Source organism: Oncorhynchus kisutch, linkage group LG14 (genome assembly GCF_002021735.2).
Source record: "Oncorhynchus kisutch isolate 150728-3 linkage group LG14, Okis_V2, whole genome shotgun sequence".
In the NCBI taxonomy this organism is placed as follows: Eukaryota; Metazoa; Chordata; class Actinopteri; order Salmoniformes; family Salmonidae; genus Oncorhynchus; species Oncorhynchus kisutch.
The window spans coordinates 4,690,771-4,708,003 of record NC_034187.2 but is presented as its reverse complement, the minus strand read 5'-3'; the positions used below and the strand labels follow the sequence as shown (position 1 = coordinate 4,708,003).

The window sequence follows — 17,233 nt, the reverse complement described above, 5'->3', positions numbered from 1 at the left end:
CAGACAGACAGACAGACAGACAGACAGACAGACAGACAGACAGACAGACAGACAGACAGACAGACAGACAGACAGACAGACAGACAGACAGACAGACAGACAGACAGACAGACAGACAGACAGACAGACAGACAGACAGACAGACAGACAGACAGACAGACAGACAGACAGACAGACAGACAGACAGACAGACAGACAGACAGACAGACAGACAGACAGACAGACAGACAGACAGACAGACAGACAGACAGACAGACAGACAGACAGACAGACAGACAGACAGACAGACAGACAGACAGACAGACAGACAGACAGACAGACAGACAGACAGACAGACAGACAGACAGACAGACAGACAGACAGACAGACAGACAGACAGACAGACAGACAGACAGACAGACAGACAGACAGACAGACAGACAGACAGACAGACAGACAGACAGACAGACAGACAGACAGACAGACAGACAGACAGACAGACAGACAGACAGACAGACAGACAGACAGACAGACAGACAGACAGACAGACAGACAGACAGACAGACAGACAGACAGACAGACAGACAGACAGACAGACAGACAGACAGACAGACAGACAGACAGACAGACAGACAGACAGACAGACAGACAGACAGACAGACAGACAGACAGACAGACAGACAGACAGACAGACAGACAGACAGACAGACAGACAGACAGACAGACAGACAGACAGACAGGACAGCAGACAGACAGCAGACAGACAGACAACAGACAACGACAACAGATTCTGGCTCTGAGCTCCCGCTTCACTGGCTTTTAGTTCTCACTGGAGTTTAGCCTCTTGTCGTAGCGAGTGTGTTCTGTTGTTGAGCTGTTGCTGATAACATACTACCAGGTACTAGTCAGAGTGGAGTACTGTCCTAATCTACCAGGTACTAGTCAGAGTGGAGTACTGTCCTAATCTACCAGGTACTAGTCAGAGTGGAGTACTGTCCTAATTACCAGGTACTATCCAGAGTGGAGTACTGTCCTAATCTACCAGGTACTAGTCAGAATGTTGTACCAGCCTATCTACCAGTACTAGTCAGAGTGGACCTAATCTACAGGTACTAGTCAGAATGGAGTACCATCCTAATCTACCAGGTACTAGTCAGAGTGGAGTACCATCCTAATCTACCAGGTACTAGTCAGAATGTAGTACCGTCCTAATCTACCAGGTACTAATCAGAGTGGAGTACCATCCTAATCTACCAGGTACTAGTCAGAATGTAGTACCGTCCTAATCTACCAGGTACTAGTCAGAGTGGCCTAATCTACCAGGTACTAGTCAGAGTGGAGTACCGTCCTAATCTACCAGGTACTAATCAGAGTGGAGTACCATCCTAATCTACCAGGTACTAGTCAGAGTGGCCTAATCTACCAGGTACTAGTCAGAGTGGAGTACCATCCTAATCTACCAGGTACTAGTCAGAGTGGAGTACCGTCCTAATCTACCAGGTACTAATCAGAGTGGAGTACCATCCTAATCTACCAGGTACTAGTCAGAGTGGAGTACCGTCCTAATCTACCAGGTACTAATCAGAGTGGAGTACCATCCTAATCTACCAGGTACTAGTCAGAGTGGAGTACCGTCCTAATCTACCAGGTACTAGTCAGAGTGGAGTACCGTCCTAATCTACCAGGTACTAGTCAGAGTGGCCTAATCTACCAGGTACTAGTCAGAGTGGCCTAATCTACCAGGTACTAGTCAGAGTGGCCTAATCTACCAGGTACTAGTCAGAGTGGCCTAATCTACCAGGTACTAGTCAGAGTGGCCTAATCTACCAGGTACTAGTCAGAGTGGCCTAATCTACCAGGTACTAATCAGAGTGGAGTACCATCCTAATCTACCAGGTACTAGTCAGAGTGGCCTAATCTACCAGGTACTAATCAGAGTGGAGTACCATCCTAATCTACCAGGTACTAGTCAGAGTGGAGTACCATCCTAATCTACCAGGTACTAGTCAGAGTGGAGTACCGTCCTAATCTACCAGGTACTAGTCAGAGTGGCCTAATCTACCAGGTACTAGTCAGAGTGGAGTACCATCCTAATCTACCAGGTACTAGTCAGAGTGGCCTAATCTACCAGGTACTAGTCAGAGTGGAGTACCAACCTAATCTACCAGGTACTAGTCAGAATGTAGTACCATCCTAATCTTCTATCTCTGCTCCCTCCCTCCCTCCCTCCCTCCCTCCCTCCCTCCCTCCCTCCCTCCCTCCCTCCCTCCCTCCCTCCCTCCCTCCCTCCCTCCCTCCCTCCCTCCCTCCCTCCCTCCCTCCCTCCCTCCCTCCCTCCCTCCCTCTCTCCTTCTCTCCCCTCCCTCCCTCCCTCCCTTCCTCCCTCCTAGGACACAGTCTTCATGGAGACCTTTGTGTTTACGTTGCGGCTGCAGCAGCTGCGTTGCAGTGCTCTGGTATTCCGGCTGCAGACCCACCACCCCAGGAAGAGAACGGTGGCAGAGTGTGTCCTCTCCCTCAGACAGCTGGGCCCTGAGGAGACACAGCACTGGATGGAGCTCAGCCCCCTTTCCAAGACCACTGTGAGTATAGAGTTGTACAGCATAGACAGGATGACTAGAAAGTCCATTCCAACTCAGTGGCCTCAGTGGCCTTGTGGCCTGAGATTGGAACTTTGTGGATTTTGATCAACCGACCGAATCACACCAAAGCGTGTAAAAATGAGTCAGGGAGGTGACCAAGAACCCGATAGTCAAACTGAGCATTTGGGGAAGAAGGGCCTTGGTCTGGAAGGTGACCAAGAACCCCCATGGTCAGTCTGACAGAGCTCCAGAGTTCCTCTGTGGAGACGGGAGAACCTTCCAGAAGGACAAACATCTTTGCAGAACTCCAGCAAGTACTTCGCTACTTGAGTCAACTCTCTCCGCTTTTTCTCTCCGTTACAGCTTTCCACACAGACCTAGCCACGCCCCCTGTCACTCAAGGAGCAGCATTTGATGTTCCTCAACCACGAGACACTTGTGTTCAGTCTACATGGTCAATGCAGCACATGCAACAATGTTGATGACAACAATGCTGTTTTCACTTTGCTTCTTAATATAAATCCACTAGCGTTCTGTAACTACACTACTAGCTTGTGTTTCTTACATCTGCAAACAGCTAGTTTGCCCAAAGTAGATGTCCTAACCAACTTGCCAACACTATAGATTGTTAACAAGACATTTGTGGAGTGGTTGAAAAATAAGTTTTAATGACTCCAACCTTTTTAAAAACATGTTTGACAACTTTTACTTCACTACATACCTAAAGAAAATACTGTACTTTTTACTCCATACATATTCCCTGACTCCTAAAAGTACTAATTACATTTTGAATGCTTAGCAGGACAGGAAAATGGTCTAATTCACACTCTTATAAAGAGAACATCCCTGTTCATCCCTACTGCCTCTGATATAGCAGACTCACTAAACAGAGAACATCCCTGTTCATCCCTACTGCCTCTGATATAGCAGACTCACTAAACAGAGAACATCCCTGTTCATCCCTACTGCCTCTGATATAGCAGACTCACTAAACAGAGAACATCCCTGTTCATCCCTACTGCCTCTGATATAGCAGACTCACTAAACACAAATGCTTGTTTGTAAATGATGTCTGAGTGTTGGAGTGTGCCCCTGGCTATCTGTAAATGATGTCTGAGTGTTGGAGTGTGCCCCTGGCTATCTGTAATGATGTCTGAGTGTTGGAGTGTGCCCCTGGCTGTCTGTAATGATGTCTGAGTGTTGGAGTGTGCCCCTGGCTATCTGTAAATGATGTCTGAGTGTTGGAGTGTGCCCCTGGCTATCTGTAATGATGTCTGAGTGTTGGAGTGTGCCTCTGGCTGTCTGTAATGATGTCTGAGTGTTGGAGTGTGCCCCTGGCTATCTGTAATGATGTCTGAGTGTTGGAGTGTGCCCCTGGCTATCTGTAATGATGTCTGAGTGTTGGAGTGTGCCCCTGGCTATCTGTAATGATGTCTGAGTGTTGGAGTGTTCCCCTGGCTGTCTGTAAATAATGTCTGAGTGTTGGAGTGTTCCCCTGGCTATCTGTAAATAATGTCTGAGTGTTGGAGTGTTCCCCTGGCTGTCTGTAAATGATGTCTGAGTGTTGGAGTGTGACCCTGGCTATCTGTAAATGATGTCTGAGTGTTGGAGTGTGACCCTGGCTATCTGTAAATGATGTCTGAGTGTTGGAGTGTGGCCCCTGGCTATCCGTAAATGATGTCTGAGTGTTGGAGTGTTCCCCTGGCTATCTGTAAATTATGTCTGAGTGTTGGAGTGTGCCCCTGGCTATCTGTAAATGATGTCTGAGTGTTGGAGTGTGGCCCCTGGCTATCCGTAAATTGAAAAAACAAGAAAATGGTGCCATCTGGTTTGCTTCATATAAGGAATTTGAAATTATTTATACTTTTACTTTCGATACTTAAGTATATTTTATAAATTACATTTACTTTTGATGCTTAAGTAAATTTAAAACCAAATACTTTTAGACTTTTATTCAAGTAGTATTTTACTGGGTGACTTTCACTTTTCCTCGAGTCATTTTCTATTAATGCATAAAATTCCCCCAACTTATTGTGGGAAGCTTGTGGAAGGCTACCCGAAACGTTTGACCCAAGTTAAACAATTTAAAGGCCAAATACTAACACCAACCTGTTCACTGGGAGTATCCCTCTAAACACCAACCTGTCCTCTGGGAGTATCCCTCTAAACACCAACCTGTCCTCTGGGAGTATCCCTCTAAACACCAACCTGTCCTCTGGGAGTATCCCTCTAAACACCAACCTGTCCTCTGGGAGTATCCCTCTAAACACCAACCTGTCCTCTGGGAGTATTCCTCTAAAAACCAACCTGTCCTCAGGGAGTATCCCTCTAAACACCAACCTGTTCACTGGGAGTATCCCTCTAAACACCAACCTGTCCTCTGGGAGTATCCCTCTAAACACCAACCTGTCCTCTGGGAGTATCCCTCTAAACACCAACCTGTTCACTGGGAGTATCCCTCTAAACACCAACCTGTCCTCTGGGAGTATCCTTCTAAACACCAACCTGTCCTCTGGGAGTATTCCTCTAAAAACCAACCTGTCCTCTGGGAGTATCCTTCTAAACACCAACCTGTCCTCTGGGAGTATCCTTCTAAACACCAACCTGTCCTCTGGGAGTATCCCTCTAAACACCAACCTGTCCTCTGGGAGTATCCCTCTAAACACCAACCTGTTCACTGGGAGTATCCCTCTAAACACCAACCTGTCCTCTGGGAGTATCCTTCTAAACACCAACCTGTCCTCTGGGAGTATTCCTCTAAAAACCAACCTGTCCTCTGGGAGTATCCCTCTAAACACCAACCTGTCCTCTGGGAGTATCCCTCTAAACACCAACCTGTCCTCTGGGAGTATCCCTCTAAACACCAACCTGTCCTCTGGGAGTATCCCTCTAAACACCAACCTGTCCTCTGGGAGTATCCCTCTAAACACCAACCTGTCCTCTGGGAGTATCCCTCTAAACACCAACCTGTTCACTGGGAGTATCCCTCTAAACACCAACCTGTTCACTGGGAGTATCCCTCTAAACACCAACCTGTTCACTGGGAGTATCCCTCTAAACACCAACCTGTTCACTGGGAGTATCCCTCTAAACACCAACCTGTTCACTGGGAGTATCCCTATAAACACCAACCTGTTCACTGGGAGTATCCCTCTAAACACCAACCTGTCCTCTGGGAGTATCCCTCTAAACACCAACCTGTTCACTGGGAGTATCCCTCTAAACACCAACCTGTTCACTGGGAGTATCCCTCTAAACACCAACCTGTTCACTGGGAGTATCCTCTAAACACCAACCTGTTCACTGGGAGTATCCCTCTAAACACCAACCTGTTCACTGGGAGTATCCCTCTAAACACCAACCTGTTCACTGGGAGTATCCCTCTAAACACCAACCTGTCCTCTGGGAGTATCCCTCTAAACACCAACCTGTTCACTGGGAGTATCCCTCTAAACACCAACCTGTCCTCTGGGAGTATCCCTCTAAACACCAACCTGTTCACTGGGAGTATCCCTCTAAACACCAACCTGTCCTCTGGGAGTATCCCTCTAAACACCAACCTGTTCACTGGGAGTATCCCTCTAAACACCAACCTGTTCACTGGGAGTATCCCTCTAAACACCAACCTGTTCACTGGGAGTATCCCTCTAAACACCAACCTGTTCACTGGGAGTATCCCTCTAAACACCAACCTGTTCACTGGGAGTATCCCTCTAAACACCAACCTGTCCTCTGGGAGTATCCCTCTAAACACCAACCTGTTCACTGGGAGTATCCCTCTAAACACCAACCTGTTCACTGGGAGTATCCCTCTAAACACCAACCTGTTCACTGGGAGTATCCCTCTAAACACCAACCTGTTCACTGGGAGTATCCCTCTAAACACCAACCTGTCCTCTGGGAGTATCCCTCTAAACACCAACCTGTTCACTGGGAGTATCCCTCTAAACACCAACCTGTTCACTGGGAGTATCCCTCTAAACACCAACCTGTTCACTGGGAGTATCCCTCTAAACACCAACCTGTTCACTGGGAGTATCCCTCTAAACACCAACCTGTTCACTGGGAGTATCCCTCTAAACACCAACCTGTCCTCTGGGAGTATCCCTCTAAACACCAACCTGTTCACTGGGAGTATCCCTCTAAACACCAACCTGTCCTCTGGGAGTATCCCTCTAAACACCAACCTGTTCACTGGGAGTATCCCTCTAAACACCAACCTGTCCTCTGGGAGTATCCCTCTAAACACCAACCTGTTCACTGGGAGTATCCCTCTAAACACCAACCTGTTCACTGGGAGTATCCCTCTAAACACCAACCTGTTCACTGGGAGTATCCCTCTAAACACCAACCTGTTCACTGGGAGTATCCCTCTAAACACCAACCTGTTCACTGGGAGTATCCCTCTAAACACCAACCTGTCCTCTGGGAGTATCCCTCTAAACACCAACCTGTTCACTGGGAGTATCCCTCTAAACACCAACCTGTTCACTGGGAGTATCCCTCTAAACACCAACCTGTTCACTGGGAGTATCCCTCTAAACACCAACCTGTTCACTGGGAGTATCCCTCTAAACACCAACCTGTTCACTGGGAGTATCCCTCTAAACACCAACCTGTTCACTGGGAGTATCCCTCTAAACACCAACCTGTCCTCTGGGAGTATCCCTCTAAACACCAACCTGTTCACTGGGAGTATCCCTCTAAACACCAACCTGTCCTCTGGGAGTATCCCTCTAAACACCAACCTGTTCACTGGGAGTATCCCTCTAAACACCAACCTGTCCTCTGGGAGTATCCCTCTAAACACCAACCTGTTCACTGGGAGTATCCCTCTAAACACCAACCTGTTCACTGGGAGTATCCCTCTAAACACCAACCTGTTCACTGGGAGTATCCCTCTAAACACCAACCTGTCCTCTGGGAGTATCCCTCTAAACACCAACCTGTTCACTGGGAGTATCCCTCTAAACACCAACCTGTTCACTGGGAGTATCCCTCTAAACACCAACCTGTCCTCTGGGAGTATCCCTCTAAACACCAACCTGTTCACTGGGAGTATCCCTCTAAACACCAACCTGTTCACTGGGAGTATCCCTCTAAACACCAACCTGTTCACTGGGAGTATCCCTCTAAACACCAACCTGTTCACTGGGAGTATCCCTCTAAACACCAACCTGTCCTCTGGGAGTATCCCTCTAAACACCAACCTGTTCACTGGGAGTATCCCTCTAAACACCAACCTGTCCTCTGGGAGTATCCCTCTAAACACCAACCTGTTCACTGGGAGTATCCCTCTAAACACCAACCTGTCCTCTGGGAGTATCCCTCTAAACACCAACCTGTTCACTGGGAGTATCCCTCTAAACACCAACCTGTTCACTGGGAGTATCCCTCTAAACACCAACCTGTTCACTGGGAGTATCCCTCTAAACACCAACCTGTCCTCTGGGAGTATCCCTCTAAACACCAACCTGTTCACTGGGAGTATCCCTCTAAACACCAACCTGTTCACTGGGAGTATCCCTCTAAACACCAACCTGTCCTCTGGGAGTATCCCTCTAAACACCAACCTGTTCACTGGGAGTATCCCTCTAAACACCAACCTGTTCACTGGGAGTATCCCTCTAAACACCAACCTGTTCACTGGGAGTATCCCTCTAAACACCAACCTGTTCACTGGGAGTATCCCTCTAAACACCAACCTGTTCACTGGGAGTATCCCTCTAAACACCAACCTGTCCTCTGGGAGTATCCCTCTAAACACCAACCTGTTCACTGGGAGTATCCCTCTAAACACCAACCTGTTCACTGGGAGTATCCCTCTAAACACCAACCTGTCCTCTGGGAGTATCCCTCTAAACACCAACCTGTTCACTGGGAGTATCCCTCTAAACACCAACCTGTTCACTGGGAGTATCCCTCTAAACACCAACCTGTTCACTGGGAGTATCGTTCCCAGCTGCTGCTTTCATGATTCCTTTTACTGGCCAACTATGACGCACTGGCTTATTTGCAGTTTCTTAAGGCACCCAACCAAGCCCTTAGATAACACAGGCCTTAGACAGAGTCATACATAAGAGTCAAATAAAGAGTCAAATAAATGACATCTAGAGTTGTTTACGGGGGTTATAGGCTCATTATGTGGAGAGTTGTTGACGGGGGTTATAGGCTCATTATGTGGAGAGTTGTTGACGGGGGTTATAGGCTCATTATGTGGAGAGTTGTTGACGGGGGTTACAGGCTCATTATGTGGAGAGTTGTTGACGGGGGTTATAGGCTCATTATGTGGAGAGTTGTTGACGGGGGTTATAGGCTCATTATGTGGAGAGTTGTTGTCGGGGGTTACAGGCTCATTATGTGGAGAGTTGTTGACGGGGGTTATAGGCTCATTATGTGGAGAGTTGTTGACGGGGGTTATAGGCTCATTATGTGGAGAGTTGTTGACGGGGGTTACAGGCTCATTATGTGGAGAGTTGTTGACGGGGGTTATAGGCTCATTATGTGGAGAGTTGTTGACCGGGGTTACAGGCTCATTATGTGGAGAGTTGTTTACCGGGGTAACAGGCTCATTATGTGGAGAGTTGTTGACGGGGGTTATAGGCTCATTATGTGGAGAGTTGTTGACGGGGGTTACAGGCTCATTATGTGGAGAGTTGTTGACGGGGGTTATAGGCTCATTATGTGGAGAGTTGTTGACCGGGGTTACAGGCTCATTATGTGGAGAGTTGTTGACCGGGGTTATAGGCTCATTATGTGGAGAGTTGTTGATGGAGATCAGGTGATTTAGAAACGGTTAGAAGCAATTGATGCAATAATATTCTTTAGAAATAGCCTTGTGTAATAATGGTTTTTAATGGACATTATAGGCATCTGAGGTACAGATCTAGGATCTTAATTTGAGCTGCATCTGGAAAATAATCATATGGCAACAGAAAATGTGGATTATAATTAATGGACACTTTTGAACGGGTTGATACCGTTTTCATAAGTGAAAATCAAGTCCGAACCTACAAAGTGGAATTGACAAACTTCAGAAACCTTTTTAAACCTCAAATACACTACACGTTTTACACGTTTTACATGTCCTGCATTGCAGGGGAATTTTTGCCTGCAACAGGGTGATCAAATTACGATCCTACACCTGTATACACAGTCCAGGAAGTTTAAGAAAGGTTATGGACTGTACTTACCGTAACAGGAAATGTCCTTCTACATATTGTTGATGTCAGACCTCAGCATGTCCGCCTTGTGGCTGAAACGGGTCATGCTCCTGGCTGAAAAGCAGTGGCTGTCTGCTGAAAAGAGAAGCAGGAGACGTGTGTCACATGGCAATGGGAATGTCATTAAGAGCCGACTCTCTGATGCAACATTGGATGTGTACCACATGGCACCCTGTTCCCTATTTTTATTTAAAAATATATACAAATATCCCAATGTCCCAGGGCAGTGATTGCCCTGTGTAGGGTGCTGTCTTTTGGATGGGACATTAAACGGGTGTCCTGATTCTCTGTGGCCACTAAAGATCCCATGGCACTTATCGTAAGAGTAGGGGTGTTAACCCTGGTGTCCAGGCTAAAGTCCCAATCTGGCCCTCATACCATCATGGCCACCTAATCATCCCCAGTTTACAATTGGCTCATTCACCCCCCCTCCTCTCAAATCAAATCAAATGTATTTATATAGCCCTTCGTACATCAGCTGATATCTCAAAGTGCTGTACAGAAACCCAGCCTAAAACCCCAAACAGCAAGCAATGCAGGTGTAGAAGCACGTGGCTAGGAAAAACTCCCTAGAAAGGCCAAAACCTAGGAAGAAACCTAGAGAGGAACCAGGCTATGTGGGGTGGCCAGTCCTCTTCTGGCTGTGCCGGGTGGAGATTATAACAGAACATGGCCAAGATGTTCAAATGTTCATAAATGACCAGCATGGTCCAATAATAATAAGGCAGAACAGTTGAAACTGGAGCAGCAGCACGGCCAGGTGGACTGGGGACAGCAAGGAGTCATCATGTCAGGTAGTCCTGAGGCATGGTCCTAGGGCTCAGGTCCTCCGAGAGAGAGAAAGAAAGAGAGAAAGAGAGAATTAGAGAGAGCACACTTAAATTCACACAGGACACCGAATAGGACAGGAGAAGTACTCCAGATATAACAAACTGACCCTAGACCCCCGACACATAAACTACTGCAGCATAAATGCTGGAGGCTGAGACAGGAGGGGTCAGGAGACACTGTGGCCCCATCCGAGGACACCCCCGGACAGGGCCAAACAGGAAGGATATAACCCCGCCCACTTTGCCAAAGCACAGCCCCCACACCACTAGAGGGATATCTTCAACCACCAACTTACCATCCTGAGACAAGGCCGAGTATTGCCCACAAAGATCTCCGCCACGGCACAACTCAAAGGGGTGGCACCAACCCAGACAGGAAGATCACATCAGTGACTCAACCCACTCAAGTGACGCACCCCTCCCAGGGACGGTATGAAAGAGCCCCAGTAAGCCAGTGACTCTCCCCTGTAACTATTCCCCGAGGTCGTTGCTGTAAATGAGAATGTGTTCTCAGTCAACATACCTGGTAAAAAATAAGGGGTTAAATAAAATGAAATTTAGTGCACTACTTTTGACCAAGAACCCTATGGAACCTGGACAACAGTAGTGCACTAAATAGGGAATAGGGTGCCATAGAGCTCTAGTCTAAAGTAGTGCACTACATAGGGAATAGGGTGCCATTTGGGATAACGTCATCATGTGATTCTGAAGACCTGAGCATTGTACTCATGAATCAATTTATGATTGTGTTTAAAGACTATGCTTAAACAAATAATGTGTATTTTCTAGGGATACATACGGTTATGATTGTGTTTAATGTTGTGATAACACAGGACATGTACAGTGATCTCCAAAAGTATTGGGACGGTGACATATTCGTTGTTGTTTTGTCTCTGTAATCCAGCACTTTGAGATTTTAAAACGATACAACGACTACGAGGTTAAGTTGCAGACTGTCGGCTTTAATTTGAGAGTATTGTCATCCACGTCGGGTGAACCGTTTAGAAATGAAGGCCATTTTTTTTTGTCCAAAGTCCACCCAAATTTACTTATGTGTACTAAAGTAGTCAAAAGTGTAGTATTTTGTCCCATATTCCTAGCATGCGATGATTACGTCAATTTGTTGGATTCATTTGCTGTTTGTTTTGGTTGTGTTACAGATTATTTTGTGTCCAATAGAAATGAATGGTAACTAAACTATAGTATAATTTTGGTGTCACTTTAATTGTAAATAAGAATAGAATATGTTTCTAAACACTTCTACATTCATGTGGATGTTACCATGGTTACGGATCTTCCTGAATGAATCGTGAATAACGATGAGTTAGAAAGTTACAGACACACAACTACTGTACACTACATTGGCCAAAAGTATGTGGACGCCTGCTTCTTGAATGTCTCATTACAAAATCATGGACATTAATATGGAGTTGGTCCCTCCCCTTTGCTGCTATAACAGCCTCCTCTCTTCTGGGAAGGCTTTCCACTAGATGTTGGAACATTGCTGCTATAACAGCCTCCACTCTTCTGGGAAGGCTTTCCACTAGATGTTGGAACATTGCTGCTATAACAGCCTCCACTCTTCTGGGAAGGCTTTCCACTAGATGATGGAACATTGCTGCTATAACAGCCTCCACTCTTCTGAGAAGGCTTTCCACTAGATGTTGGAACATTGCTGCTATAACAGCCTCTACTCTTCTGGGAAGGCTTTCCACTAGATGTTGGAACATTGCTGCTATAACAGCCTCCACTCTTCTGGGAAGGCTTTCCACTAGATGTTGGAACATTGCTGCTATAACAGCCTCCACTCTTCTGGGAAGGCTTTTTCACTAGATGTTGGAACATTGCTGCTATAACAGCCTCCACTCTTCTGGGAAGGCTTTCCACTAGATGTTGGAACATTGCTGCTATAACAGACTCCACTCTTCTGGGAAGGCTTTCAACTAGATGTTGGAACATTGCTGCTATAACAGCCTCCACTCTTCTGGGAAGGCTTTCCACTAGATGTTGGAACAGTGCTGCTATAACAGCCTCCACTCTTCTGGGAAGGCTTTCCACTAGATGTTGGAACATTGCTGCTATAACAGCCTCCACTCTTCTGGGAAGGCTTTCCACTAGATGTTGGAACATTGCTGCTATAACAGCCTCCACTCTTCTGGGAAGGCTTTCCACTAGATGTTGGAACAGTGCTGCTATAACAGCCTCCACTCTTCTGGGAAGGCTTTTTCACTAGATGTTGGAACATTGCTGCTATAACAGCCTCCACTCTTCTGGGAAGGCTTTCAACTAGATGTTGGAACATTGCTGCTATAACAGCCTCCACTCTTCTGGGAAGGCTTTCCACTAGATGTTGGAACATTGCTGCTATAACAGCCTCCACTCTTCTGGGAAGGCTTTCCACTAGATGTTGGAACATTGCTGCTATAACAGCCTCCACTCTTCTGGGAAGGCTTTCCACTAGATGTTGGAACATTGCTGCTATAACAGCCTCCACTCTTCTGGGAAGGCTTTCCACTAGATGATGGAACATTGCTGCTATAACAGCCTCCACTCTTCTGGGAAGGCTTTCCACTAGATGTTGGAACATTGCTGCTATAACAGCCTCCACTCTTCTGGGAAGGCTTTTTCACTAGATGTTGGAACATTGCTGCTATAACAGCCTCCACTCTTCTGGGAAGGCTTTCCACTAGATGTTGGAACATTGCTGCTATAACAGCCTCCACTCTTCTGGGAAGGCTTTCCACTAGATGATGGAACATTGGAGCGGCGACTTGCTTCCATTCAGCCACAAGAGCATTAATGAGGTCGGGCACTGATGTTGGACCGATTAGGCCTGGCTCGCAGTCGGCGTTCCAATTCAGCCCAAAGTCGATGGAGTTGAGGTCAGAGCTCTGTGCAGGCCAGTCAAGTTCTGTGGTCCAGAAGTCAGTGGTAGGTCAAACCTCAGGAGGGACGGAGAGAGGGAAAGGACATTCTGTGGTCCAGAAGTCAGACACAAATCGTCATTATGCTACAACAGAATGTTGTTAGACCAAATGATTTAGTCTACCACTTTATGGTACACATAGACAGCACAAACAAGCACAGAACATTCAATTCCTTTCGGTTAACTCCTAAAAAATATCCATGTGGTATTTTCACTATCTTCTTCAACGTCGTACTCCTCCAAACTAATCCACAACGCAAGATGGCACCGACAGAGATGGTCACCTGGCTTCGAGTCCTTACACAAGAATTTCACTACACTCACAATAACATCTGCTAACCATGTGTACGTGACCAATAAAATTTGATTTGATGATTTGACACAGAAGCAGTTTTATCTACCTAGTCTGGCGTTACCATACCTCCAAATCACGTTGTCGTCACGCCGCATTAGCTACCGAACCAAGTACAGGCGTTTGGGACGGCACCAGTGTGTTTAGCAACATGAGGTTGTTGGTAGGAAATGTTTGAAACTAGAAAAGTGTCTCCAGTGTCTGACGTTTTCCTCTTCTACCTGTCTGTCTTTCTCCAGGTGTGTCACGCTGAGCTGCACCTGGCCACCTGTTTCCAGCCTGTTAACGGACGCATCCAACTGCAGGTCCTCGCTGCCCAGAACCTCCCTGCTCCACTCAGGCAGGGTAGGTGTCTATATTTCACCTGACCAGACATGGGTTCAAAATGTTCGATTGAACTTGCCTGTTGCAATGGAACCAATGGAAAGTCCAACAAGTGCCAACCCTGGCCACAACAGCAACTACTGAATGTTTTAGAAATATATCTAATAGGATTTGAACCCAGGTCTGGATCTTTTTAAATTTTTACAAATTTATTTTACCTTTATTTAACCAGGCAAGTCCGTTAAGAACACATTCTTATTTTCAATGACGGCCTACGAACAGTGGGTTAACTGCCTGTTCAGGGGCAGAACGACAGATTTGTACCTTGTCAGCTCGGGGGTTTGAACTCGCAACCTTCCGGTTACTAGTCCAACGCTCTAACCACTAGGCTACGATCTGACCACCTACAGGTCCATTCACGTACATCATTCTTCGAAAACATTTGAAATTATTTGAATGATGAGTAGTCTTGAGTGGCCATCCTTACAAATCCCGTCTGGTACATGAGAAGCCTTGGGCTTCCGAGGCTAACGAGTAACCATTTTGCTTGTGTGTGTTTGTGTGTGTGTGTGTGTCCCCTCCTTCCTCGTCTGTGAAACAGCGTTCTTTGTGAAGATAGAGATGCAGCTGTTGGGCAGGGTGGTGATGAAGAAGAAGACTCACGTCCTGAAGTCCTCCGGAGGTCAGCTGACCTGGATTGAGTCTTTCTACTTCCCCTTGGCTCTGGACCAGAGCTTCCTGCTGTCAGTCAAACTGTACAGCCGCCGCTCTGTCAGACGAAAACACTTCCTCGGGCAGGTGATAACGGCTTAACGTACTGGATCTGTTTTCTTCTTCTTGCCACTATCCACATGCACACACATGCTCTGCCTATCTCGCTGTCACACACACCAGTAACCACGTGGAGTGTTTGCGTTTCGAAGATTAGCCCAGTTGCATAACAACGTACATTTTTCTGCAGGTTCACCTTGGCTTCGACAGCCCAACGCAGGAAGCAGCAGAGCAGTGGAGGGATAGCATGTCTCACCCCGAGAAGGTGGTGGCTGTATGGCACAGACTCAACGGGTCCTGAAACGCCTATAGAAACTCACACAGCCTGTAGAAACTCACACAGCCTGTAGAAACTCACACAGCTCACACAGCCTGTAGAAACTCACACAGCCTGTAGAAACTCACACAGCCTATAGTAACTCACACAGCCTGTAGAAACTCACAGCCTGTAGAAACTCACACAGCCTGTAGAAACTCACACAGCCTGTAGAAACTCACACTGCCTGTAGAAACTCACACAGACTATAGAAACTCACACAGCCTACATTCAAAATGGCACCCTATTTCAGGGGTTCTCAAAGTGGGGTCCACGGAGGTACTGACACGGAGTCTGCGGTCTACATCTCAAAATATATATATAAAAAAATATATTTAAAAAAACAAAGAATATCTTATTAATATTACTAACAACAACAGGTGAAAACACACATTTTCCCATATGGATCTGTGGAATAAGTTGATGGTGTGTAATACAATGTAATATTATTGACCTAAAATGTATGTTCTTAAAGGCCTAGTGCAGTCAAAAATGTGATTTTCCTATGTGTTCTATATATTAGAGGTTGTAATAATACTGTGAAATTGTGAAAATGATGATAATGCCCTTTAAGTGTAAGAGCTGTTTGAAAAGACCTGAAATTTCATCCTGTTTTGGTCGGATGGACTTTTGGTCCGCCTGGAGACATCACCAGGCGGTAAATTAATTCATCAAATCAAATCCAACTTTATTTGTCACATGCGCCGGAAAACGACAGGTGTAGAGACCTCACCTAGATGTCCCCTTTAGCCTTATGAGACAACAGACCCGATGCTGCACAAAATGCTCTGTTTATAATGATACATTAGCCTTTAGCCTTATGAGACAACAGACCCGAAAAACGACAGACCTTACCGTGAAACAACCCTTAACCAACAGTGCAGTTCAATAAAGAGTTCAGAAAATATTTAACAAGTAAACTAAAGTAAAAATCATTAAAAAGTAACACGATAAAATAACAATAATAAGGCTATATACAGGGGGTATCAGTACCGAGTTAATGTGCGGGGGTACAGGTTAGTCAAGGTTATTTGTACATGTAGATAGGGGTGAAGTGACTGTACACAGAAAATAAACAGAGAGTTTAGTGGAGGGGGGTGTCAATGTAAATAGTCCAGGTAGACATTTGATTAATTGTTCAGCGGTCTTATGGCTTGGGGGGGGGGGGGGGGTAGAAGCTGTTAAGGAGACTTTTGGTCCCAGACTTGACGCTCCGGTAACGCTTGCTGTGCGGTAGCAGAGAGAACAGTCTGTGATTTAGGTGACTGGAGTAATCGCAGTTCTGATGACCAGGAGTTATTTTCGATCATAAGCAACATTATATACAAAATAAGTTTAAAAAATAAGTTACAAACAGCCTTATGCTAACCTCACCCAGATAAAATGGCACACGTTTAGTCTTATGCTAACCTCACCCAGATAAAATGGCACACGTTTAGCCTTATGCTAACCTCACCCAGATAAAATGGCACACGTTTAGCCTTATGCTAACCTCACCCAGATAAAATGGCACACGTTTAGCCCTATGCGACCGTGTCGGCGTGCACAGGAGTCGCTAGTGTGCGATGAGACAAGGATATCCCTGGGCCAATTGTGCGTGGCCCCATGGGCCTCCCGGTCGCGGCCCGGCTGCGACAGAGCCTGGACTCGAACCCAGAATCTCTAGTGGCACTGCTAGCACTGCGATGCAGCGCCTTAGAGCCCTGAGCCACTCGGGAGGCATCTGCTTTGTCACTTAAGGCTATGTGTTATTTGACTCGAGGAGGATAACCGTGCCCATGTGTACAGTGGGATTGATTATAGGTTGCACTCTCGTTATCATCCTACAGATGGAAGTATTGATGTTATTTTTTAAATACGTTTTATTGCGAGTCTGAGGGACTGGAACAGACGGTCTTAATGGAGCCGACTCTGTAAATCTATCTGATGG

At 46.4% G+C, this 17,233-nt stretch overlaps 1 protein-coding gene across 1 annotated transcript in view; it reads left to right on the top strand.

Moving 5' to 3' along the window:
• Positions 1-16,240, top strand: part of LOC109904636 (tandem C2 domains nuclear protein) — a 26,353-nt gene extending 10,113 nt beyond the window's left edge. The window contains exons 9-12 of the mRNA XM_031787676.1: positions 2,370-2,561; positions 14,132-14,237; positions 14,818-15,014; positions 15,178-16,240. Of these exons, the coding sequence (XP_031643536.1) occupies positions 2,370-2,561; positions 14,132-14,237; positions 14,818-15,014; positions 15,178-15,288 (606 nt within the window). The 3' untranslated portion in view covers positions 15,289-16,240. The remainder of the gene's footprint in view (positions 1-2,369; positions 2,562-14,131; positions 14,238-14,817; positions 15,015-15,177) is intronic.
• The last annotated feature ends 993 nt before the right edge of the window (positions 16,241-17,233 follow it).